The sequence below is a fragment of the Gadus chalcogrammus genome, chromosome 12 (genome assembly GCF_026213295.1).
Source record: "Gadus chalcogrammus isolate NIFS_2021 chromosome 12, NIFS_Gcha_1.0, whole genome shotgun sequence".
In the NCBI taxonomy this organism is placed as follows: Eukaryota; Metazoa; Chordata; class Actinopteri; order Gadiformes; family Gadidae; genus Gadus; species Gadus chalcogrammus.
In genome coordinates, this window is record NC_079423.1 from 16,614,733 (window position 1) to 16,639,639 (window position 24,907).

Sequence of the window (24,907 nt, forward strand, 5' to 3'; positions counted from 1 at the left end):
ACTGTAGCTTGTGTACTTGTTGTGTACTTTAATTATCCCAATACTAACAAGGCTCAAACCCAGAGATATTATTCAGGGTCATTTGGATTTTGGTGGCACTTTGATGGTGGACTTCTGGTTGTGTGGTGATGTCCACAGGAGGAGTTGGCGCGAAGAGAAACCATGGAAGAGGTCTCCGTCCACCAACTGGTTTTGGGAGGAGAGCACCACTGGTTTGAGGACCTAGAGGAGGACATGGAAGACGCCAATATCATAAAAGGAACTGATGAAGACCAGACGCAGAAGGGATCCAGAGACTAATTTCAGGGCCCTGGTGATGAAGATTCTAATAACTCAGTCCAATGCAGGGAAAGCAGAGAATGTGCATGAACAGCTGATAACGAGCATACTAGAGAGACATTTTTATGACTTCCAGTTGGATGACTCGACAAACATAACAAATCTGTCAAACCTGCTTGGAAGGTGTGAAAACAATGTTAGGTTAAGGATAAAAGAGGGGTTCGTGTTTTGCAAGTCTTTAACAACAAGTTCTCCTACTGAGGCCATTTCTGACATAAACGCGACATTTAAGTGGCTGAACCAAGGGATGGGGATGGGTAGGTATCATGTCTAGGATTTCATCAGTACTTTTTTATTGGTTACCGTTCTTTATCGATGATATTATAGTTATAATAATAATAATAATATAATAATAATAATAATAATAATAATGATGATAATATATCATTTCCGAACAGGATTAGAATTTTTTTGTAGTTTAAATATAATGAAATGATGCAGAAACAGTTGTTCCCCCCCCCCCTTCAGCTCATGTCTACTTTCGGCCCAGTTTAATTTCCTTGTTCACGGGAAGGGTTGTTATCATGCTCCCACTCTACCGATAAGCAGCAACCGGCTCCAGCTTCAAGGTACTTAATCATCTTATCTTAGCAAAACCTTAAAGGGCATGAACTCACACAAATGGCACAATCTTTTCACCTACAAAGTGTGTTATATGCTTTATGTTTCTCGATAAACTTTGTACATTTCCGTGTGTTTTTTGCCCTGTGTCACATTGATTCCAGGCACACTTGGCTTGTGATACCGGCGATCTCAGCCACATTAGGTTCACACTTCAGGTTGTCTGAGACTAGTACTATCCACTGCTTCTCTTTGGTGCAGGTCTCATTAATCGTTGCCTGTATACCAACATGGGGGGGAAAGCCATTTTTGTTTTACTTTTGCTTGGATACTTCCACATAGCCAGTGGTCTAAGTAAGTATATGCATGGATGCGTTACTTCTCTTCCTTAAATAACAATATAAATATATGATCTGTTTCTACATCCTTTACCGCATGTTTTGATATGTACGTTTAGATCCTATCTTAAGGAAATGCAGGAGTGTGATTTGGTTTATTTTCAGACATAGTAGAAATTGCACAAAAATAGGCATGAACCGATCTTACAACATTAGCATTGTTGGCATTGTAAGAGAACCCTTCAATAAGAACAAGGGCAATTAGTACTTACAATGCTAGGTGCTGTATCGGAATATACTCGCATTGGCCGATCCTCAAGTTCAGGAATCGATATAAGGAAGGGAAAAAAAGGAATTTAACACAATGGTAATGCCTTTTTTCTATTTCTATTTCTATTTTATATATTTACATTATTTTATTATTATATTCGATTCCACAACCGTAGCTTCCACTACAACCGGAGGTTCCACAACAACAGGAGGTTCCACTACAACCAGAGGTTCCACTACAATCATGCGTTTCACTACAACTGGAGGTTCCACAACAACAAAAGTTTCCACACCAAACGGAGGTTCCACAACAACCGGCGGTTCCACAACTATTGGAGGTTCAACTTCAACCAGGGGGTCCACAACCGTAGGCTCCAGAACAACCGGAGGTTACACATCAACCGGAAGATCCATAACCGGAGGTTCCACTTCAACCGAGGGGTCCACAACCAGAGGTTCCACAACAATCGTTCGTTCCACCACAATCGGGGATTCCGTGACAACCAAAGTTTCCATACCAAACGAAGGTTCCAAAACAACCCGAGGTTCCACCTCAACCAGGGGGTCCACAACCGGAGGTTCCACTACAACCAGAGGTTCCCCAACAACCGGGGGGTCTACAACAACTGGGGGGTCCACAACAACCGGAGGTTCTACAACAATGGGGGGTTCCACAACAATCGTACGTCCCACTACAACCAGAGGTTCCTCAACCAGTGGGGGTTCCACTACAACCGGAGATTCTCATACAACCGGAGGTTCCGCTACAATTGTACATTCCACTACAAACGGAAGTTCCATAACAACCGGAGGTTCCACACCAAACGGAGGTTCGACTTCAACCAAGGGCTCCACATCCAAAGGTTCCACCACAACCGGAGGGTCCACAACAACCGGAGGTTCCACAACAACCGGAGGTACCACAACAACCGGAGGTTCCAAAACAACCGGGGGGTCCACAACTGGGATTTCAACTTCAACCGGGGGGTCCACAACCGGAGGCTCCACAACAACTGGAGGTTCCACTACAACCAGAAGTTCCACAACAATCGTACGTACCACTGCAACCGGAGGTTCCACTACAACCGGAGGTTCCACAACAACTGGAGGTTCTACAATAATCGTACAGTCGAATACAACCGGTGGTTCCACAACAATCGTACGTTCCACTACAACCGGAGGATCCACAACAACCAAACCTTCCACGCCAAACGCAGGTTCCACAACAACCGGAGGTTCCATAACAGCCAAAGTTTCCGTAGCAAATGAAGGTTCCACGACAACCGGAGGTTCCACTTCAACCGGGGGATACACAACAACCGGAGGTTCCACAACAATCGTACGTCCCACTACAACTGGAGGTTCCTCAACATCCGGTGGTTCCACTATAACCGTAGAATCTCACACAACCGGTGGTTCCGCTACAATCGTACATTCCACTACAACCGGAGGTTCCACAACAACCGGAGGTTCCACTACGACCGGGGGGTCCACCACTGGGGGTTCCACTTCAACCAAGGGTCCCACAACCAAAGGTTCCATCACAACTGGTGGTTCCACTACAACCGGAGAATCTCATACAACGGGAGGTTCCACTACAATTGTACATTCCACTACAAGTGGAGGTTCCACAACAACTGGAGGTTCCACAACAACCGGGGGTTCCAAAACAACCGGAGGGTCCACAACCAGGGTTTCACCTTCAACCGGGGGGTCCACAACCGGAGGCTCCACAACAACTGGAGGTTCCATTTCAACTGGTGGGTCCTCAACCAGAAGTTCCACTACAAACGGAGGTTCCCCAACAATCGTATGTTCCACTACAACCGGAGGATCCACAACAATCAAAGTTTCCACACCAAACGCAGGTTCCACAACAACCGGAGGTTCCACTTCAACCGGGGGGTCAACAACCGGAGTTTCCACAACAACCGGGGGGTCCACAACAACCGGAGGTTCCACAACAACCGGAGGTTCCACAACAACCGGGGGGTCCACAACCGGGGTTTCAACTTCAACCTGGGGGTCCACAACCGGAGGCTCCACAACAACTGGAGGTTCCACTTCAACCGGGGGGTCCACAACCAGAGGGTCCACGACTACCCGAGGTTCCACTTCAACCGGGGGGTCCTCAACCGGAGGTTCCACTAAAACCGGAGGTTCCACAACAATCATACGTTCCCTTAGAACCGGAGGTTCCCCGACAACCGGAGGTTCCACAACTGGAGGTTCCACAGCAACCGGAGGTTCTACAACAACCGGAAGTTCCACAACAACCAGAGGTTCTACATCAACCGGAGGTTCCCCTACAACCGGGGGGTCCACAACAATCATACTTCCCACTACAACCGGAGGTTCCTCAACAACTGGTGGCTCCACTACAACTGGAGAATCTCATAGAACCGGAGGTTCCCCTACAATCGTACATTCCACTACAACCGGAGGTTCCACTACAACCGGTGGTTCCACAACAACTGGAGATTCCACTTCAACCGGGGGGTCCACAACCAGAGGTTACAAAACCGGAGGTTCCACAACAACCGGAGGTTCCCCAACAACCGGGGGGTCCACAACAACCGGAGGTTCCACAACAATCGTACGTCCCACTACAACTGGAGGTTCCTCAACAACCGGTGGTTCCACTACAACCGGAGAATCTCACACAACCGGTGGTTCCGCTACAATCGTACATTCCACTACAACCGGAGGTTCCACAACAACCGGAGGTTCCACTACAACCGGGGGGTCCACCACTGGGGGTTCCACTTCAACCAAGGGTCCCACAACCAAAGGTTCCATCACAACTGGTGGTTCCACTACAACCGGAGAATCTCATACAACCGGAGGTTCCACTACAATTGTACATTCCACTACAAGTGGAGGTTCCACAACAACTGGAGGTTCCACGAGAACCGGGGGTTCCAAAACAACCGGAGGGTCCACAACCAGGGTTTCACCTTCAACCGGGGGGTCCACAACCGGAGGCTCCACAACAACTGGAGGTTCCATTTCAACTGGTGGGTCCTCAACCAGAAGTTCCACTACAAACGGAGGTTCCCCAACAATCGTATGTTCCACTACAACCGGAGGATCCACAACAATCAAAGTTTCCACACCAATCGCAGGTTCCACAACAACCGGAGGTTCCACATCAGCCAAAGTTTCCGCAGCAAATCAAGGTTCCACAACAACCGGAGGTTCCACTTCAACCGGGGGGTCCACAACCGGAGGTTCCACTACAACTGGGGGGTCCACAACAACTGGAGGTTCAACTTCAACCGGGGGGTCAACAACCGGAGTTTCCACAACAACTGGAGGCTCCACTTCAACCAAGGGTTCCACCACCAGAGGTTCCACCACAACTGGGGAGTACACAGCAACCGGAGGTTTCACAACAACCGGAGGTTCCACAACAACCGGGGGGTCCACAACAACCGGGGGGTCCACAACAACCGGAGGTTCCACAACAACCGGAGGTTCCACAACAACCGGGGGGTCCACAACAACCGGGGGGTCCACAACCGGGGTTTCAACTTCAACCGGGGGGTCCACAACCAGAGGGTCCACGACTACCCGAGGTTCCACTTCAACCGGGGGGTCCTCAACCGGAGGTTCCACTAAAACCGGAGGTTCCACAACAATCATACGTTCCCTTACAACCGGAGGTTCCACGACAACTGGAGGTTCCACAACTGGAGGTTCCACAGCAACCGGAGGTTCTACTACAACCGGAAGTTCCACAACAACCAGAGGTTCTACATCAACCGGAGGTTCCCCTACAACCGGGGGGTCCACAACAATCATACTTCCCACTACAACCGGAGGTTCCTCAACAACTGGTGGCTCCACTACAACCGGAGAATCTCATAGAACCGGAGGTTCCGCTACAATCGTACATTCCACTACAACCGGAGGTTCCACTACAACCGGTGGTTCCACTACAACCGGAGGTTCCACTGCAACCGGGGGTTCCACAACCGGACGTTCCAAAACCGGAGGTTCACCAACAACCGGGGGGTCCAAAACAACCGGAGGATCCACAACAACCGGAGGTCCCACAACAATCGTACGTCCCACTTCAACCGGAGGTTCCTCAACAATCGTACATTCCACTGCAACCGGAGGTTCCACAACAACCGGAGGTTCCGCTACGACCGGTGGGTCCACCACTGGGGGTTCCACTTCAACCAAGGGTCCCACAACCAAAGGTTCCATCACAACTGGGGGGTCCACAACAACCGGAGGTTCTACAACAACCGGAGGTTCCACAACAACTGGAGGTTCTACAACAACTGGAGGTTCCACTACAACCGGAGGTTCCACTTCAACCGGGGGGCCAACAACCGGAGGTTCCACTACAACCAGAGGTTCTACAACAACCGGAGGTTCCACAACAACTGGGGGGTCCACAAAACCCGGAGGTCAAACAACCGGAGGTTCCACAACAACCGGCGTTACCACAACAACCGGAGGTTCCACAACAACTGCAGTTCCAACGACGACGTATGGTGTGTGCACAGAAACATGTTGCAAAACTGTTGCTTGCATCATTTATTTTTTAAACAAATTATCCTTTTTATGACAGAATAGGCACATTGAATAAAACATTGTGTTGCTCCTTTAAGAATTAGCTGATTGGTGTCAGGCCTGTTGCACCACATTTCGTCCGTAAATTCATAACTGAAGATACTCCATTTTTTTATTTCTTGCACATGCATTTCTCCTCCCAGTCAAGGCGTTCTTTCAAGTCAAGATGATCTCCTGTGGGGAAGTCAGCAATGGAACCATAGCTACACTCCTTGATCAGGTAAGACATCGGATCTCTTACTTGCCTGTGCTATTTTGTAAGATGTATTAGCAGTGGCCCCCTTTCGACAGCCGGTGTTATGCTTTTTGTCTTTAACTGATGCCTTAATTTGACCCATTTTCTTTCTCCTCTTAGGTGCTCAGCAGCCGGTTCCCTCCCGGAACGTTTCACATGCTGACGGTGAAAATCAACCAAAGACTGGCCGTCTAGTTATGGAAATTCGACTTATTGCTTTTATTAGTGTTGAATAGAAACACAAATGGACATCAAAGAAAACATCATTGTAAAATGCATCATTGTAAAATGTAAAATGAAAATGTATCATACAAGAGAAAGCAATGATTTAAAAATATTTAATTTAAAAAAAGTAAATACAATGTATATGATAAATGTTAAATAATGTAAAATGTTAAATAATATTTAACTCTACGCTGGAAGAGGTTGGTCTGTTTTTTTTACATCTAAAAATATCAATGTTATCATGTCCCTTGCATAAAATAGCATTATGATAGCTTTTGTTGAGTTCTTTCTGGGGGATTGGTCCTCTATGGAAGTCTGCATTGGATCTGGCGGTTGGTTGGCTGACGAATGCCGTTAGGACTGTTGGAAGATGGGGAGTAACGTTTGCTTTTTGGTGCGTTCACATCGCTGGAAATTATGGAGAAAAAACATTTTTGCGACGGATCCACAACGACACCTCCTGACGCTGTCATCATTCTACTCCCCTAACAACTGGCTCCTCCCCTAACATCTGGCTCCGCCCCTAATACCTGGCTCCTCCCGTAACACCTGGCTCCGCCCCCACGGACACAGTTCCCTGACTTTTCAACCTTCTCCCTGCTTTTTGGCACATTTACTGTAATGTAAGCTTTTAGACACGTCCCTGCTGTATGGGGGGGGGGGGGGGGGGGGGGCATACCATAATAGCCCAGCTACCAGCAGCTTTCCACTTCAGTGTTACAACCATCTGCCACCTTCTATGAAAAGCTACATATTTACTTTTCAAATTCTTAGAAAATAATATAGATAAAATACAGAATAAAACAACTTCACAAAGACACTTCAGAACTTGATGAAATGTCACAGCTCTGAATTTAAAATCCAATTCTGCTGGCAGAAATACTGATATTAAGGAATTTTCCAGACAAAAGTAGTAAAATTGCAAGGCGAAAAAAATTGAATTTATGTAAAAAAAATTGAACACAAAATGCAAATTGACTGATTGTTGCCGTGTGGGAGATTTAATTCTTGCATGTTTTGCTAAAATTTGCCAAAATGTTAATGAATCACATAATATACATAATATACCACATAATTTATTTTTATTTTTAAATCGCACCTTACATCAACATGAAAACACGTATTAACAGTAGACAGCCTGAGCCGATAGAAGAGAAAGCTTTGGGACTGGGCAACCTGGATGGTGGTAGTCCAGAGCTATATATACTATACACACTATATAGATATAGTGTGTGTATATACACCAAATAAATGATTGTGATGTAAGTGTTTGATTGGCTAATTTTATTTGATGCCTCAAATGGTGACTTGAATAGGCCAATTTTCTTTACAGTTCTGGAATCAGGGTCTGTGTTTTGGATGTCTGGGTTTAGGGTCTGCATTCAGGGCCTTATCGACCAGGTAAACACGCGTCCTGCCGACCTCTGCGCTACAGGAAACGCACCAAGTTCCAGGTGGTTAATATTTAGCTCAGACCTCGTTCACTCAATACATTCATGATCCAAAATCTGACGGCAGCTGACCTCAGATCTGGTGAACTGGGCTTTTGTTCCTTTCACTTGATGTTTCGACAAATCCTGTTCCTGGAGGCAGAATTATTTGCAGAAAAACTAGGCCAGCACATTAGGTTCAATATTCGAAAATGTAAATACACACACATTCCTGTATAATTAATTAAGGTGACAGCTCCCTCTGCTGGACAGTTTGGACAACAGTCTCAAACTACATTTTCCGTTTGAACCAACGCAGATAGTAGGCCTACATTGACGTGAGACCGGGTTGGTGATTTGAACGTGTTGTAGTAGCAGAAATGGCCTGCTGGGGCAGTATGTACATTGTTAAATACTTGAATAGGCTTGAATTTAGTAGTAATATGGATGTTTTATATTTTTACAAAACGGATTATGTGAACATTGCTGAATAACATTCATCATGTATATTCAATGTATTGCAGGAGTTTAGCTAGACAAACAAGTTAAGACAATTAAATGAACCGCACCAAACATGCAGAAGCCAATGTAGGATTTTTAATGTATAAACTAAAACACTTTACAGAAGTTTGATACATATTTTTGTAAAGGAAAGCAGAGGAAAATATTTTCCCAAATGAAACATTTCATAATGTCACCACCATTCAGAAAGCAAGTAAAGAGGTTTGTGTAAAACCATTCCTCCCTGACCAGCTCTGTCCCTGACTCTAAACCCTGACTCTAAACCCTAACGCTGAACCCTCTGAGGGCAGGAAGACACTCCTTCAGTGTAAAGGTTCAAGAAGGCACTCCTTCAGAGTAAAGGTTCGAACCATGGAGAAGGAAGAAGAAGGGGAAGGAGTAGAGAGTAGGGAAGTAGTGAGGTTAGTGATGGACGTGAGGGAAAGGCGTGTGGAAGCACACGGGTACATGTGCGGTCAAGAAGGTCACTCCCACTGGAAGGCATTGATCTATCAGCCTCAGCAGGTCTTCTGAGCTCAGCAGGTCTTCTGGAGGACGAGGCTCAGATGAACTGAGACGGGACCAGCAGGGTATCAGGATCAGGTGGGGTTCAGCTCAGGTGTGTCTGCCCCCGACCAAACAGGATCAGGTGAGGTTTAGCTCAGGTGCGTCTGCCCCTGACCAAACAAAGACATGGATTAGGTTCAATATTCAAAGATGCAACATTATCTGAACCAAAGAGACGTCATCAAGGAGCAGGCAGGCTTTAGGGCACCTTGCTCAAGGACGCATCACTGCATTCTGAGGACTGGAATCCAGCACCATTGGTCTGAGAGTTGAACCCCCAACCCAGTCCACTATGTCCAGATAATGCAAACTTACGAGGAAACCTTGATGGTAGAGTCCTGGTTGTCCTCAGGATTTGCCTTCCAGAGGTACAGCTTCTCCGTCAGTCCTCCAGATTCCTGTTCTGGTTACAAATGTAATTTGTCTCTCATGTAAGGTCACAAACACAGGAGAAGTTGGGCTCCAATGGCGCAGAAAAAAGTAGCAGCTGTAGTTTGTCTGGTAACCAACCACAGCAGTATGCCTTAACTTGTACTGGACAAACTAATCCTGCGTAACAAGTCCACTCCGTTTACTTTATGCAAACTTACGAGGATCCTTGTTGGTAGAGTGATGTCGTCCTCCAGAGTCTTGGCTCCTCCATCAGCTCTCCTCAGCCAGAGTCCTGGTCTGGAACAACCAGTGCAAGTCTTGCCCCAACGTCTGGTAACAAACATGTAGTTGTTCTTATTTTTAAGCCCTTTATTTCAACTTTGTTAGGTTAAAACAAATATACAATCCTTGTTGGTAGAGTGATGGTCATCCTCCAGATTCACGGCTCCCCTACCAGCTCGCCTCCACTCTAGAAACACGTTCTAGTAAGAAAACACAGCGGTAGTTTGTTAACGCATGTCAAAGTAACAGCTGTATATTGCCCTTTAAGTCAACCATGTTGAGTAAACAAACTTACGAGGAGTCCTTGTTGATCGATTCCTAGTCGTCCTCCAGCGTCTCAGCTCCTCCAGCAGCTCTCCTCAGACAGAGTCCTGGTCTGAAACAAACAGCGAAGGTCTTGCCTCAACATGTGGTGAAACAGATGTAGTTGTCTGGTATTTTAACAAACACCGGTAGTTTGTGGTAGCAGTATTCTATGAGAAGTGGCAGTGAGTGTGACGGTCACTTCAGAGTGAGGCTCCATCTACCCCAGGACAGACATCCTGCACCAGGCAGGGCCACCATCAGCTCCTCCACCAGGCAGGGTCTTCAGCACGGCCTCCTCCATCAGCTCCTTCAGCCATGGATTCCTGGTCTGGTTACAAACACAGTTGGTCTCAGCAGTAAATCACCTGGGGACGCAACACACCCCACCTCCTGCATCTGAGGTTCACTTGCAAAAGGGAAGACGAATTTAAACATACAAAAAAATAACTAAAAAAATAATAATTCATTGAGACAACGTCTACGAATTGACGCGTTCAGCAATTCAACCCCTACGGTCGTAGCAACACTAGTAACAATAATGGCTCATAGGACTCCTACATAACCCTGGTATGAATTAACTCAAATCACAGCTTGGCACAGATTTAAAGTCATAAAATGATCCAGATGAACCAGACCTAATCTACTGAGGATTTTAGTGTTTCAGATGAGCTTGGTGATGGTTACCCTCTGGTCCGGTGCTGCAGGCCCCTGGTCTCCAGTCTCAGTCGCCGGTCAATCCTGGCACCACAAGCCCCCGGTCCCAAGCCTCTCAGCCTCGCCGTTCAGCTACAGCAGCAGGATTATATTAGCATTTGCCCAACAATAAACGTATTTGACTCATCCAAAACTGAGTTACAATTAATTTAACTATTATTTTATAACTCAAGGCTAGAAAGGACTGGAGAGACCAGACATGAGCATCCCGTTTTGGGAATGAAGACAGAGCAGTCCACAAGATTAAAGAAGTGGTTCAGCCCATGCATTGAAACTGACCTGAGAAGACTACTCACACACCAGAGCACTGACCTGTTCTGGAGGACTTCAGACAGGAGGTGGAGGTCTGGCTCTGAGTGAGGAGGTGGAGGTCTGGCTCATGGTGAGGAGGCAGACACCTTGGGACAAACGACATGTTACCTTTTTAACCTTGTACAGTTCGAGTTACTTCTACTGTAACATGTGGGAAAGTCTGCAATTATTTTAGCTTTGATATTATCTAGCTGGTAACTCAGCACCAAAGTCGTTGTTTAACGTTATTCCATTTGGTAGGGTTTAACCTCTGTGGCAATTAATGACACCAGATATTTAGAACGTACAAAAGCTGAAGTACCAAAGAACCCTAAGCAGTATCGATATTAAATCAAATATACTCAGCCATATTCAGGTGCTGGGATCCCTTGAAGAAATGCCAAATTGTCTTCCACGTTGAAATGATTTTCAGCCTTCACTGATGGTCAGAAATGTGCCCGCAACGCAAGTAGAACGCTCTTTTGTACGCAGCGAGAGTCCCGTCAACGTGGTTAAAAGTACGGCGCAACCATCGGAAATGATCAACATATTGTACGATGTACGTGTCAGTTTGTACTATTATCAAACTTAGTTGTTTAAGATAAGGGGCAACAATTCCCAATGGAAACGGACCGAAAAACAGTTTCCGTTGCCAACGGTTCCTACTTATGAGGGTGTGGTCTGAGTGAGAAGAGATGCATGTTGGGATACAGTGCCGTCTGAAGTCTTCAGTTCTATAGACACGCCCATCAGGAGAAACCAGGTGTTTAAGAATCTGTCGTGACATCAGTGACATGAGCTGGAATATCCTTCAAGATGGCGCCAGGATTCCCAGAGGAGAAAGGCCAAGAGGAAGATGTGAAGGTTCTTCCTCTCAGCCAGTGGAACACAACAACAGTCTTCATCAGAGTACCATGGAACACTTTGAAACGTTCCTCTACACACCTTGAAGCCCCAGTGAAGGTTTCCTTACGTCCTCAGCTGAAGGCCACAACTTCAGCTTGAAGAGCACAAGAGTTCCCAGATTGGTTCTGATTTGAGGGAACCAATTGTCCAGCTAGTCCTGTACGAAACAAATAAAGTTCAGCCTGAGAAGACTTGCAACTGAGAGCAATACAAGATCCACAGGGCTCTCCATCAATCCAGCCAGGTAGGAAGAGCCACCTCACTGCAGGTCTGAAGGTCATCTTGAATATCCATTGATGTCCCTTTCCATCTTCAGACTCCTTGTGGAATGCCTTTAGGTGTCCATCCTCCGTTGATCCTGATTGGTGGTCCTAGTTTGAAGTAACTGATCTGAACATGCCGCTTGCATCCATTTACAATTGATTTGGATACTCTCCATCCTTCCCAGTACGTTGACCATTCCAATATCCCAAGCCAACCACACAGACCCCAGTATGAACGTTATCGCTGTCAAAGCAAGCAGGACGCAAACACGTAGAACCCAGGACACGCACTTTGAACCCCATGCCAGATGGAACCAAACACACGTAGAAGCCCCTGCCAGATGGAACCAAACGTGTGGGACGTTTGGTTTCATGCCAATTAACATTCCATCATCCAACCCTAGCTCTCCTGCCAGGACACCCAGGACAGAACAATCATGGTCTCCAGAGACTTAAATTGTGTACAACATTTTTCAGTGGCGTCCCACATTCGTGATGGATCTTGCTTTGTGTCTCCAATGTCTCCCAGGTTGATTCAACGTCCCTGAAGTCATGTCTTTGTAGTCCAGTGGTTTGCTGAATGAGGGGCCTTCACAGATGCAAACGGTGCAGCTTTAGTCAGCCTAAGGACAGGAAGGAGGTCATCTGTTCAGAAGACCACCCAGTGGAGGGAGGTGGCTCTTGAGGAGCAGGATCCATCTTGGAATGGCCCCAAATAAGACCTTCTTGGAAATGAAAGTGTTCCTGAGGAGTCACGATGCCTGGAGGGGACTGTTGAATGTGTTCCATGGTTCTCTGTGTCAGACTGAAGTTGTGTTTTAGTCGTTGAGATGAGGAGCCCCCTCATCTCCCCCTGGTGTTTCTCCTTCTGAATCCCCGTCTCCATCTTAAAGAACATTCCAGTCCATGTAACTGACGTCACGACGGTTTCTCAAACACTCGGTTTCCCCTGAGGGGGCGCATCTACAGACCTATAGACTTCAGACAGCTCTGTATCCCAGTATGCACCTCCGCTCACTCAGACCACACCCTCATCAATAAAGCAACACTCATGTGATGAAGATGCAGAGCTCAGGAGAGTAGAAAGAGGCCCCGTTTACACGAATGGAAAATGCAGATATTTTCACGCGGTTCGGCCTCTTATTTACACGAAAACGCAGTTTTTGTCACAGAAAACGATAATTTCTAAAAACTCCGGCCAAAGTGGAGATTTCTGAAAACGCTGGTTATGCATCGTCGTGTCAACGGGTAGAAACGTGGTTTTAGGTTCTGAAGCGTCACATTATGCGCCAGGAAATGCTTAACTTCATATGAGCGCCCTATGTTTACAGTTTGTTTGTTACAGGAAGACGCTTGTGTTATTCGTTGTTGTTGATTCTGAGGATTCTGATTGGCTTGCATGGCTTTATCCTTCTCCCTACACTGCCGCCCATAGGTTTGACATAGTTATAATGGCGCTCTACGGCGTATTTATGCATTTTGATGTAAACAAAAACTTTTTCGAAAACGATGTTGTGTGCAATGTTATTTTTGAAAACGGAGGGGGGGAAATATTTGTTTCTATAAATACCCTGCTACGCATAAACGTGGCCTGAAAGAAGAGTGAAGACATCAGAACCGAACCCATTACTCCATCTTACAACAATAACTTAAAACCTGTAACCATTTTAACAAACCATTAAAACCAACATAAACCAAACGCCTAAGTAACCCATGAACCAATAAAACATTCTTACTCAGATCCACCTTCAGCTAACGGGTTAACTCACCAGGAAGCCAAAATACATAGATGTGCCCATGAGTAATGAGAAACTAATGACTTACAGTTCGCAGTTCATCTTCATGGTTAAGTTGGGATACTCACAGAACTGCAGTTAAATATCCATGATAGACCTTTGAAGGAACAAACAGTTTACTCATTATTGTCTCCAAACTTGGGCACTGTCCCACAACTCAACATCTACCATCTCCATTAAATCGGATAAATGAGTGACAATACCAATTCAGGGCTGTTGGAATCATCCAACTTTTAAATAATGTTTAAGATAATTAACTAATCAAGCTTTCTTACATAAAATGTAAACTAATTATTTGACTGTCATTAGTCAAGAGTGATTTACTTCCTACTTTGACAGGTTTGAACGTATAGAAATTTCAAATGAGTTAAATCACCACAATCTCCGATTTCCTTCACACATTGTCAGTGTTTTCAACATACAAGTCAAAGCAGCTGTGCTTTGCTACACATTTCTACTCACATCAGGTCCAGATGAGATGCTCGTCTTTACTTCAAAAAGTCTTTCAGGGATGACAAATACGTCTCAACAGAGCTCAACAGAAGATTACACTCAGGTTCTGGTTTCTGTGAACACAACTACGAACCGCGTTTGGGAGACGCTGCCACTGCCAAACAGTGGAGGATACCAACGTACTGTCCGGTTCCCTCTTACGTGAAACGCACAAGATGCAACCAATTAACTAATTGAGAAAACCACTTGGAGCGCGCGCTGCGGCAGGTCAGCCAAAGCCGGCCACACACCGGCGCCGAAGCGCCGCGGTGCGCAGTACACGCGCGTCAAAAGCCGCCCCTAGAAGCGGCGCGTTGCAGCACCGTTGTGATATGTTTTGAAAGGAGCAGATCAACAAACTTATAGGCTACCATAACGTCATACCAGTTGTTTTATGACTACCTAAATGACCCTGAGGCCCATATTGTCCGTATCTTGTTTTGACAAAAACAAAAAAACGAAACTTGTTTTGTTTTTTCTCCTTGTGTCAATATTTCACAGAAAACAGACTGATTAAACGTACCTTGCTCATTGTAATATTATCACCGTGATTTTCCATTTTTTGTTATCTCTTAAAACGGCAACAAGACAATTAATAGGACACACAAAATTATTAAAAACATTTTATCTGAAGACATTCTGCCTGAAAGATACATTTTATCTATATATCCCCAGCCACTAAGAAACAACCAAAATAAAAACATATGAAACATATAAATGTTTACATAAAAATGGTTAAAGATTAATTATATATTGTAAGACAGACATATTTTCTTAAGTTGTAAGGCATGACACATTTAAAATATCCCATTTATATTTTCTATTAGGGCCTAGGATCGTCCAGGACATCGCTCACGTTCCTTGCGGAACTATTTTGACGCGACACACATCGTGGCGCTTGTAAATGTGGCAAATGTTGCTACAACTATTGTGAACGCTGTTAGTTTTTGGGGCATTTAATACGTTTAAATGTATGCATTTGTTTTATTATTAAATGCAACGCATGGCTGATCCAAAGCAACTTCCTTGCCGTGAGTTACTGAAGTAGAAAATTCAACACAAATCACGTATTAGTTACAATACGACATGTTGCTGCGTTGGCTGTATTTGGTTTTTTTATTGTTATGTTGCCACCATTTGGAATATACCTAGTATTCATCTAACCATCTATTAACAATCGCAGGTTCATCCAACTATCAAGTCTAATACATCAACTAACATTGACCTGGACACAAACATGCCTTTCCTTGGGACTGTTGTAGAATAACTTCACTGCGATCCCAGCGCCCACGATGGACCGAGATCTGCTGAGGCAATGTCTGACCCACCACGGGGAGTCCCTGTTCAACACCCTGCAGTGCGAGCAGACGGAGAACCCCGACTTCCAGGCGGTAGCCTCTGACCTGGCTAAGGCCACCTACGAGAGGTAGGGGTTCAGACATGAGCTGTGGACGACACGTCCTTGATAATGCATTATGATGTTGATGCATGATGCAGCGCTATTTTTGGTTGCATTGACTTTTGTGCATCCACTATGAAAAGGTTTCCACCTGGGTTAACAATAGGGTTTAAGCGTTAGCTTTAATGATTGCAAATGTGCAATCAGTTTATTGAGATTATGGGCATTCCGAGAGCCATGTTTGGTAAATTATTGTTGACAGGATTGTTGCCCTAAGTTTGTTAATGTTCAAATTTCTCGGTGACTGCTTCTTTGCGGGGAAACCTTCTTGGAGCTCTATTCATGTGGCACCAGGAACGTAACCTTAAAGGGAAACTTTAAGGTTAAGAAACCCATTTCCATTAAGCTTTGTATCGTTAGACACCCACCCATATTTTTTTCCCTTATTTTCTGGAGAGACTAGAGAGAGCCGTATCGATCTCCAACACTTCCTGTTTAAGATGACGCAATATGACGATTTTTGCGTAGAAGTAAATAGGAAGTGTAAGAGGGGAGGATTCTCGTAAGACTACAAGCACACCCACTGACGCTACAGACCTATTAGAGCAGTGCCAGTGGGTGGGACTTCACCAGCAGAAACTAACATCCACAGCGTCTGAAGCTAAGGTAACAGAGGCTGTTGATACAACTGAAGTACAATGGTGGAAGGTACTGGATCTTCACTAGAAATGTTGTGTGAAATGATTTTCAAGCAGTCTTGCGGTATGAGCTTGGTAGATGGAACAGCGAAGAGTCCGATAGGCGGAGATCTAGACCAGCGGGAGTGGCCAGCGAAGCTGTGCATCGTGGTGCATGGTGGGAGTTGTTGTCTTCAATCCACAAGCGCTAAAAAGTCACTTTCTGCCTTTTCTCGGTCAAGACGGCACCGAATTAGAATTTTATTTTATTATTCTACTACATATAGGACCCAATTTCAATACATATTCAAGCCTCCACCGGTGAAATGCTCCTTTAATGGTTGTGTCAGCCATTCGAGGCCGAAACATATCACATTCATCGAATCTTTCCTCACGATCCCCTAGCTGTCCACCCCATAAGCGGGCCGTCAAAAAAGTCTATCTCTGTAGGCAGCCTACGCTCCGAGATCTTACACAAAAACAAATGGTACTACCAACCACTCAAAACCAAAATAAATAGCATTCCAACCAATCACCGACAAGGGTTTGGTGTCGTGGGGTTTTGCGCTGCGTTCATGATGGTTTTCACTCGATGCACGAAACACGGAAGGGAGGGGCGAGCGGGCTCCGTTTGTTTGGGATCTCGCTTCAAACACCAACAGAAGTGACGTCACCCAACATCGCTGATACAACCCTTAAGTCTGTTTGTATCCCCTCCATCCCTGATCCCCTGACGGAGATCTGAGTACAGACGAAGCCCCTGACCAGTGCGTGTGTCTGTCTCCCCGTGCAGGAGGGGGGCGGGGGAGGGGTGTTCCCTCGTGGAGCAGTTTATCGCCCGGAAAGCCGACATCCTCTTCTGTCCAACGTGGCGGACCGCCGTTCCCCGTGAGGATGAGTTGGAAGACGAAGAGGCCACAGGTGAAGACGTACAGTGTTCTCATCGGAACGTAGAACCTGCTGTTTCGTAAAACTCCCTCGATCAACCGTTGCCTTTATCGGTGTGTCCTCTGTGTGTGTGTGTATGTAAGAGAATGTTATTGATCCTAGACTGGAAATACTGTCACAGACGCAAGTACAGGATAGTGGTAAACGCAAGTCCTGTGTACTGTATGTGTACTCTACTCTGCCTGCTAGGTTTTAGGAATCACTCCTCAGACATAAATGAAGTTTTGATGAAAAAATAGTGTGTGTGTGTTTTAAGGGAGAACCTTTCTCGTCGGTACCGGGCTGGCGTTGGCGTTAATAACCATCCCCTCCGTCCCCAGAGCCGTACGCCATCATGCCCCCGGCGGAGCTGTTCATGGAGGTGCCCTTCGAGGAGCGGCGAGCCATGCTGTACCGGGACCTGGAGCGGGGGGACGCCGTGGTGGGCCGCATCAACAACATCCGGGAGTACGGCTTCTTCCTCACGCTGCTGTGCGCGGCCGGCGGCCTGAGGCGGGACATCGAGGACCTGGAGCTCTCGGTATGGCTAGTATGCGACTAGTGGCTCGTGGCTGAGGAAACCAATTCTAGGAAATCTCTCGCGGGCCTTATTACGAGGGGCTTCTCAGTGGCCGCACCCTCCCTCTGGAACTCCCTCCCAAACCACATCCAGCAGACTAACGCGCCCCCTTCATTCAAACAGGCCCTCCACGCCCACCTTGTAAGGTCGCTTTCACCACCTGACCCCTTCCCTTCTCTCCCCTTCACTATTTCTTACTTGTATACGTTCTTATTAATTCATTTTATTTTGTGTTCACTCTGTAAAGCGCCTTATTTCGAAAAGCGCTATTTAAATGGTATGTATTGTTGTTAAGAAAGAAAATGTGTTATTGTCCAGAAAGAAAATGTAATCTGAATGCCATGCAAAGACTTTGCCTGAAACATTATTATTGGGTGCTAAATAGACGATCATTACAACCCGATGCATGCAATCCCGATCTGTAAATAGCAAATGTTGCGGTGGGCCGCCCCCTCTGAAGAGGTCCAACAGACCCCTGTTAGGGTTGATTCTGTTGGGTTGACCCTCGTTTAACTCCCCCAGGCCTTGTGTCACATCAAAGAGATACCTTCCACCGGAAGCCATGACGACCCTCTCTCCTACTACCAGATAGGAGACCTCATCCGAGGTCAGTTTTCTCCTCCTGTAGCGTGTAAACAAATACAACTGCACATTGTCTTTTTATATGTCATACCTTTAACTAGGGCTGGGCGATTGATCAAATTTTGATAGTGATTTCGATTTTTGCGTCAAAATAGGTAATATCGAGTTTTCGATATATATATATTTTTTCCTTAAATGTTTTTTCAGAAAGTGCAGAAACAGCTGTATACATATTTATGTTATTTTAGATTTGAACATTTTCTATTTGACCATTTTGTGTATTTTTTTTAAAGCGAAATTTCAAAGTTCTCTTCTTTTTGGGAGAGACATGCTGAATAAATATCATGTTTTAAAAGTCAAAAATTATCGTGACTATGATTCCTTTCCATCATCGAGCAGCCCTACCGCTAGGCTAGGCTACGTGTCAGTAGGCTCAATAAAAGTGTGACGGAGTCGATTAAGGGACTGCAGTGCTAACCACAGGCTGTGTCTTCTCTCTCCTGGCCTGAAGGGGGTGTGAAGGACCTTGACCGCTACCAGGAGAAGATCACGGTGTCCCTGCTACCCGCCTCCCTCTGTCCACGCCTTGCACACATCAAACTGGGCGTGGTCGCCAGGGAGGAGCTGCCCAAACACTACAGGTACCCCCCTCTGGGCGGAGCCCCTCTCTGTGTGTGTGTGTGTGTGTGTGTGTGTGTGTGTGTGTGTGTGTGTGTGTGTGTGTGTGTGTGTGTGTGTGTGTGTGTGTGTGTGTGTGTGTGTGTGTGTGTGCGCACATCATCATATATTTAGTGTATCTACAATAAGAGGTTTTATCAGAGCCTCTCCTTCACTGATACATGTAGGAGGGAAGATCATACACGATACGATGCAACTTTATTAATCCTCCGTAGGAGAAATTTGCTTGTTGCAATAGCCCAGCAGCAGTAGAAATACACATGATAAAAATAAATGAAATGCAATAAGTACAATACAAAGTACTAATTCAAACAAAAGTAGACGCTAAGGGAAAATGGTAAACGAGATGCTAAAAGTAAAGAAAAGACAAGACAGACAAGGGCAATAAAACATCAATGACTGAAAGACATTTGCACAGCCGAGTTTAACGAGCCAGTCAGTGCAGAGCTGATTCGTTCTCACATTGGGGCCGGTCAAAGCAAAGAAGCAGATGGAAATAAATAAAGTCTGGCTTCATGTGGAAGTCGGACTGCGTCTTTGCTTAACCCCAGCTTGGCTACAATTAACTGTAATTGAAATATAAGCTTGCTATCCAAATGATACAGCTGGCGGACAACTAAGAGACTCAACATGTCGTCCGTCGCGCTAAAACCGATGTATCACCGCCGTCTCTCCCCCCCTCCGCAGCCGCGGGCTCCGCGTGGCCAACGACACCCGCGAGACGTACGAGCGGATCCTGCGCGGTTGCCACGGCTACCACAACCCCTCGGTGGTGGAGTACCTGCTGGGGAGGGCGGGGGTCAGTGACGACCGCCCCCCGTCGCTGATGAGGGGACTGCAGAGGTAACCCGGGCGGGCGGAGTCCACGGACGCGTTCACGTGAACGGAGTCCGTTTGTGTCTGTAATCGGAGACAAAATGGGATTTCTTTTGGTGTTCCCTGGGCTAGGGCGGCACGATATTGGAAAAAAAATCGTATCGTGTACTCGTAGGTTTTTCTTTTGTCATTGTAGAAGGATTTGGTTGATGTTGTAGCTTTATACCGAGTCTTATGGTGGCAAATTAAATGGGAAAATAAATTTGTGTTGCCTTTTTGTAGTAAGTACCAGTTTTCGATCAACTTCGTCTTTTCTGTTACCAAAATAATGCAATAATACACATACAACTGACGCTGTTGTTCTCTTTGGTATTAAATTGGAATATGAATAGTCATTGTGATTTATTTATTTATTTTTATATCACGCTTCCAGCGATATGAATCACATGGGCGTATTGCTATCTCGATAAGAAAACGCTTAATCGTGCAGACTTACACTGGACCCTGTCTAAGGTGTGCTGTAATCACCATGGTCCACAGCTGTTGTCCTGCGGGATACGATCTTTATTATGGTGATAGACTCATGGTTCTGCTTGCTCTGCTTGTCCACAGTAAGCATTTCCACGAGGAGGACTTTGCGACTGTGATCAGGAAGAAGCAGTCCGCCTCCTGGGCCCTGAAATGGTAACCCTCCCATTCTTCTAACCCCCTCAATGTTTCCATTTTCTTTCTCTTTGGCGCCACCTCTGGACATAATCTGTAGCTTCACAAACAGTCGCACCATAACCATGTTTGTAACATTCATCAGACTTTCATCAGTGGGCTTTATGCCCAACCACCAATGTGTTACCTCATATGTGAAAGATAATGACTTCATAGGGATTAATCTACCTGAAAATCCACTTGAACTGCAATCCCTCAACCTTTCCCTGTGTCTGCGTGTTGTCAGCGTGCGCTCCGGCGTGGACCACTTCAAGCACGGCCGTCATGTGGAAGCCATGAACGAGTACAACAAGGCCCTGGAGATCGACACCAACAACGTGGAGGCGCTGGTTGCACGCGGAGCCCTGTGAGTACCCTGTCACACTGGGGGGGGGGGGGGGTGAGGAGGAGGAGGTGGTGCTGGTGGAGCGTGGAGCTATGTGAGTGCCACTCCTCCTCATCCACCCAGCCAGGCTGAGGTCTGGCCCCGGTACCGAGGGCGGTGTGAGTCCATCGTGTTAAACAACAACGTCTCTTCTTATTACCAGCTACGCCAACAAAGGAGGCATGATGAAGGCCATCTCGGACTTCGAGCTGGGCCTGAAGACCTGCCCCGACCACCGCAACGCCAAGAAGTACCTGTGCCAGACCCTGGTGGAGCGGGGCAAACAGTGAGTGGCACCGAGGGGCAGACAGTGAGAGGCACCGAGGGGCAGACAGTGAGTGGCACCGAGGGGCAAACAGTGAGTGGCACCGAGGGGCAGACAGTGAGTGGCACCGAGGGGCAGACAGTGAGTGGCACCGAGGGGCAGACAGTGAGTGGCACCGAGGGGCAGACAGTGAGTGGCACCGAGGGGCAGACAGTGAGAGGCACCGAGGGGCAGACAGTGAGTGGCACCGAGGGGCAGACAGTGAGTGGCACCGAGGGGCAGACAGTGAGTGGCACCGAGGGGCAGACAGTGAGTGGCACCGAGGGGCAGACAGTGAGTGGCACCGAGGGGCAGACAGTGAGTAGCACAGACCCTAAGGGCAAACAGTGAGTAGCACCGAGGGGCAGACAGTGAATAGCACAGAGGGGCAGAAATACTAGAAGCATCGAAGTATGTGGACCCAATAGGTGCGTCCATAGCTCCACGTAGCGGATTGGATCCAGGAAGCCCCTTCTCGGAGCTGCCCCGCCCATGCTGAGGTGTGTGTTCCCTCTCCAGGCTCCAGGAGCAGGAGAAGTTTGTGACAGCCGAGGGGCTGTACCGGAGGGCGCTGTCGCTCGACGACTCGTACCCCGAAGCGCAAGCAGCCCTGCGAAGGATCACCGACACCATCCAGGTGAGTTGGCCACAACACGCGCGCACCAACGCACGCTCACACACACACACACAGCCTCTTGAAGGCCTAGTGGTTCCCGTTCCCGTGACCGATCACTTGCGGTTCATTACAGGCGTGTCAAGGAAGTAAATGCAACGAGAGGTATAAGCCTTTGTTATTGTTTTTACAAAGGCTGTAGTTATTTCCTTTCCTTAATGTCGACTGGCGCACCTTGCAATAAAAAATTGTGCGTATGTGAAGAAAAATACAAAAAGCGAGCGTATGTGTACACGCCTGAAGCGACTGCGGTTTGTAAGACTGATGAAGTGTTTTGGTGTGTGTGTGTGTCTGTGTGTGTCTGTGTGACACTACCTCCTCCCTCCTCCCCCCCCCTCCTCCCTGGGGACTCTCTGATTCTCTGCTCCAACCTCTACCGCCTCCTGGTGACGACTGCGTGTGCGTCTGGGTGGCGGACCATCGACTCTGCTCCGGAACGCTGCTGGGAACCACGACGACCCCGGTGCAAACGCTGACGGTTACAACTGTACCCTCTGTGTGGGGAATGTTTGGGGGGCTGGGAAATAACAAACACCTGGACCGCTGCTGTCTCTCTCTCTCTCTCTCTCTCTGTCTCTGTCTCTGTCTCTGTCTCTGTCTCTCTCTCTCTCTGTCTCTCTGTCTGTCTCTCTCTCTCTCTCTTTCTCTCTCTGTCTCTGTCTCTGTCTCTCCCCCCCCCCCTCCTTTGGACTCCATGCGGGTGGACCCCGCTCTCGGGATCGACCGGCTTCTGACACGGTAAAATGTTTCCTTTGCATAAGCCTATTTGTCGGTCTGGCTCTCTCTCTGTCTCTCTCTCTGTGTCTGTCTCTCACTCCTTCTCGCTGTCTCTCGCTCTCTCTCTCTCTCTCTCTCTTGCTCAACTCTCTTTCTCTCTCTTAATCCTCCTCTCATTGGAATCCTCTTCCTCCTCTGAATCCTCTTTCTCCTCTGAATCTTCCTCCTCCTCCTCCTCTCTCATATGAATGAATGAATGCACGGCCGACTGAATGTTGTGTGCGGGGAATGGCCTGGTGGTGTGGGTGTCTGTATCGCCCCCCGCGTGCGTTCGGTGGTGTACCCCTGGCCCTCGGCCCTTCTCCCCCCGCGCGCCTCCAAAGAAATCAATCCGTCTGCGAGAAGAGGCTACGGCTAAGGAGACAGAGAAAGCTAAGTCTGGAAAGACCAGTGCACAGAAATTGCGTAAGATCTTGAAAGATGAAAAGAGGTGAGTTAGCAAGCGGTTACGAGGAATGGAAGGTAACGACTACTGTTAATTCAAAAGCAATGAACACAGCACAGGTTGTATGTTTTCGAGGAAAGTGTAAAAGGTGCTTGGTTTGTAATATGACGATAAAGTTAATATCTGAGGTCAAGTAATGCTACATGCACTTTAAACATATCTACATATGTATCCATATTTTGTCCTCCTTTATGTAGTTTTAGTTTTTCTGTGCGTCTATGTTGTGAACGTGGACACCGGGCGCCTTCAGGATGGACTCTCATTCCCTGTCCTGTCATCTCCTCTAGGATGAAGAAAAAACGAAAGCGGTCGTCTTCCTCCTCCTCCTCCTCCTCCTCCTCCTCCTCTTCCTCAGAGCGCCCCTCCTTGTCCCCCACCTCGACCACCTCCTCGCGCCGGAGGTCCAAAAAGAGGAGGCGCAAGCGGGGGGGCTCGGAGCGGGGGAGTCACCGCCGCCGCAGGCGCTCCTCCAAGAGGAGTGAGGAAGAGGAGGAGGAGGAGGAGGAGGAGGAGTACCCGGCGCCCCCCAACACCTCCGCCTCCTTCCTGTACCGGCAGGGCTTCCCGGGGCCGGGCGCTGGGCGGGGGGAGGGCGGTGAGGAGGGGGGGGAGGGGGAGGACGAGGAGGAGGAGGTGGTGGTTGACGACAGGAGGATCTCTCAGCTCTACTCCTTGTCCGCAGCGTCGGAGGACGAAGGGTCGGAACCTCGGGGGGGCGACGGGGAGGGGAGGGAGGGGAGGAGGGGGAGGAGCTTCAGCAGCCACGATAAGGGGGGGAGGAGGCGGAGCAGGAGAGGGAGCAGCAGTGAGAGCAGCGTGGCGAGGGAGAAGGGGAAGGCCAGGAGGGGGAGGAGCAGGGGGAGGAGCCGTGAAGAGGAGAGGAGCAGTGAAGAGGGGAGGGGGAGGAGCAGTGAAGAGGGGAGGAGCAGGGGGAGGAGCCGTGAAGAGGGGAGGAGGAGGAGCAGGGGGAGGAGCCGTGAAGAGGGGAGGAGGAGGAGCAGGGGGAGGAGCAGTGAAGAGGGGAGGAGCTGTGAAGAGGGGAGGGGGAGGAGCAGTGAAGAGGGGAGGAGCAGTGAAGAGAGGAGGAGGAGGAGCAGTGAAGAAGGGAGGGGGAGGAGCCGTGAAGATGGGAGGGGGAGGAGCCGTGAAGAGGGGAGGGGGAGGAGCCGTGAAGAGGGGAGGAGGAGGAGCAGGGGGAGGAGCCGTGAAGATGGGAGGAGGCGGAGCACAGACGAGGGCAGGAGGAGGCGGAAGGCGTCCCCCTCCGTCGAGTCCCAGCGCTCGCGGAAATCGACGGTGGGGGCCGAGCGGCCCCCGGCCTGTCGGAGGTCCAGCTCCGGCAGCCTGGGACAGCCGGCCCCGCCCCTCGCGCCCCCGCCCCCCGCGGCCCCGCCCCTCGCGGCCCCGCGGAGGACCTCGCTGGACGGCGGCCGGTCCCAGAGCAGGCCGGGGAGGGGGGCGGAGCTCAGGGGAGGGGAGGGCCCCAG

At 48.0% G+C, this 24,907-nt stretch overlaps 3 protein-coding genes and 1 long non-coding RNA gene across 9 annotated transcripts; 3 read left to right on the forward strand and 1 right to left on the reverse strand.

The window, feature by feature from the left end:
- Positions 1-586: 586 nt before the first annotated feature.
- Positions 587-2,867, forward strand: LOC130393520 (GATA zinc finger domain-containing protein 14-like). Its single transcript, XM_056604191.1, has 3 exons — positions 587-596; positions 854-908; positions 1,685-2,867. Exons 1-3 carry the CDS (start codon positions 587-589, stop codon positions 2,775-2,777), a joined length of 1,158 nt encoding a protein of 385 aa, XP_056460166.1. The 3' UTR covers positions 2,778-2,867.
- Positions 2,868-3,320: 453 nt separating this feature from the next.
- On the forward strand, positions 3,321-6,525 carry LOC130393521 (GATA zinc finger domain-containing protein 14-like). The gene is made up of 6 exons (XM_056604192.1): positions 3,321-3,599; positions 3,696-3,827; positions 3,909-5,119; positions 5,174-5,297; positions 5,379-6,011; positions 6,451-6,525. Exons 1-6 carry the CDS (start codon positions 3,321-3,323, stop codon positions 6,523-6,525), a joined length of 2,454 nt encoding a protein of 817 aa, XP_056460167.1.
- A 2,036-nt stretch (positions 6,526-8,561) lies between these two features.
- LOC130393769 (uncharacterized) lies at positions 8,562-14,666 on the reverse strand. Of its 5 annotated transcripts, none has more exons than XR_008897152.1 (9): positions 14,446-14,665; positions 11,040-14,080; positions 10,698-10,799; positions 10,235-10,341; positions 10,003-10,083; positions 9,880-9,907; positions 9,644-9,755; positions 9,369-9,456; positions 8,568-9,163 (listed from the first exon to the last, which is right to left on the reverse strand). It is a non-coding gene; the product is annotated as an uncharacterized LOC130393769 (long non-coding RNA). The 5 variants fall into 5 exon arrangements; XR_008897151.1 differs by having other exon boundaries at positions 9,644-9,722; positions 9,829-9,907; XR_008897149.1 differs by having other exon boundaries at positions 8,562-9,163; positions 9,644-9,907; positions 10,235-10,336; positions 14,446-14,666.
- Positions 14,667-15,349: 683 nt separating this feature from the next.
- ttc14 (tetratricopeptide repeat domain 14) lies at positions 15,350-23,797 on the forward strand. 2 transcript variants are annotated; one of them, XM_056604260.1, is made up of 12 exons: positions 15,350-15,506; positions 15,738-15,901; positions 17,345-17,472; positions 17,820-18,019; positions 18,581-18,665; positions 19,152-19,281; positions 20,006-20,161; positions 20,747-20,818; positions 21,084-21,203; positions 21,385-21,507; positions 22,045-22,162; positions 23,299-23,797. In XM_056604260.1, the coding sequence occupies exons 2-12, from the start codon at positions 15,768-15,770 to the stop codon at positions 23,407-23,409; spliced, it is 1,377 nt and encodes a 458-aa protein (XP_056460235.1). In that variant the 5' UTR covers positions 15,350-15,506; positions 15,738-15,767; the 3' UTR covers positions 23,410-23,797. The 2 variants fall into 2 exon arrangements, with proteins under 2 accessions (XP_056460235.1, XP_056460234.1); XM_056604259.1 differs by having other exon boundaries at positions 22,045-23,382.
- Positions 23,798-24,907: the final 1,110 nt, after the last annotated feature.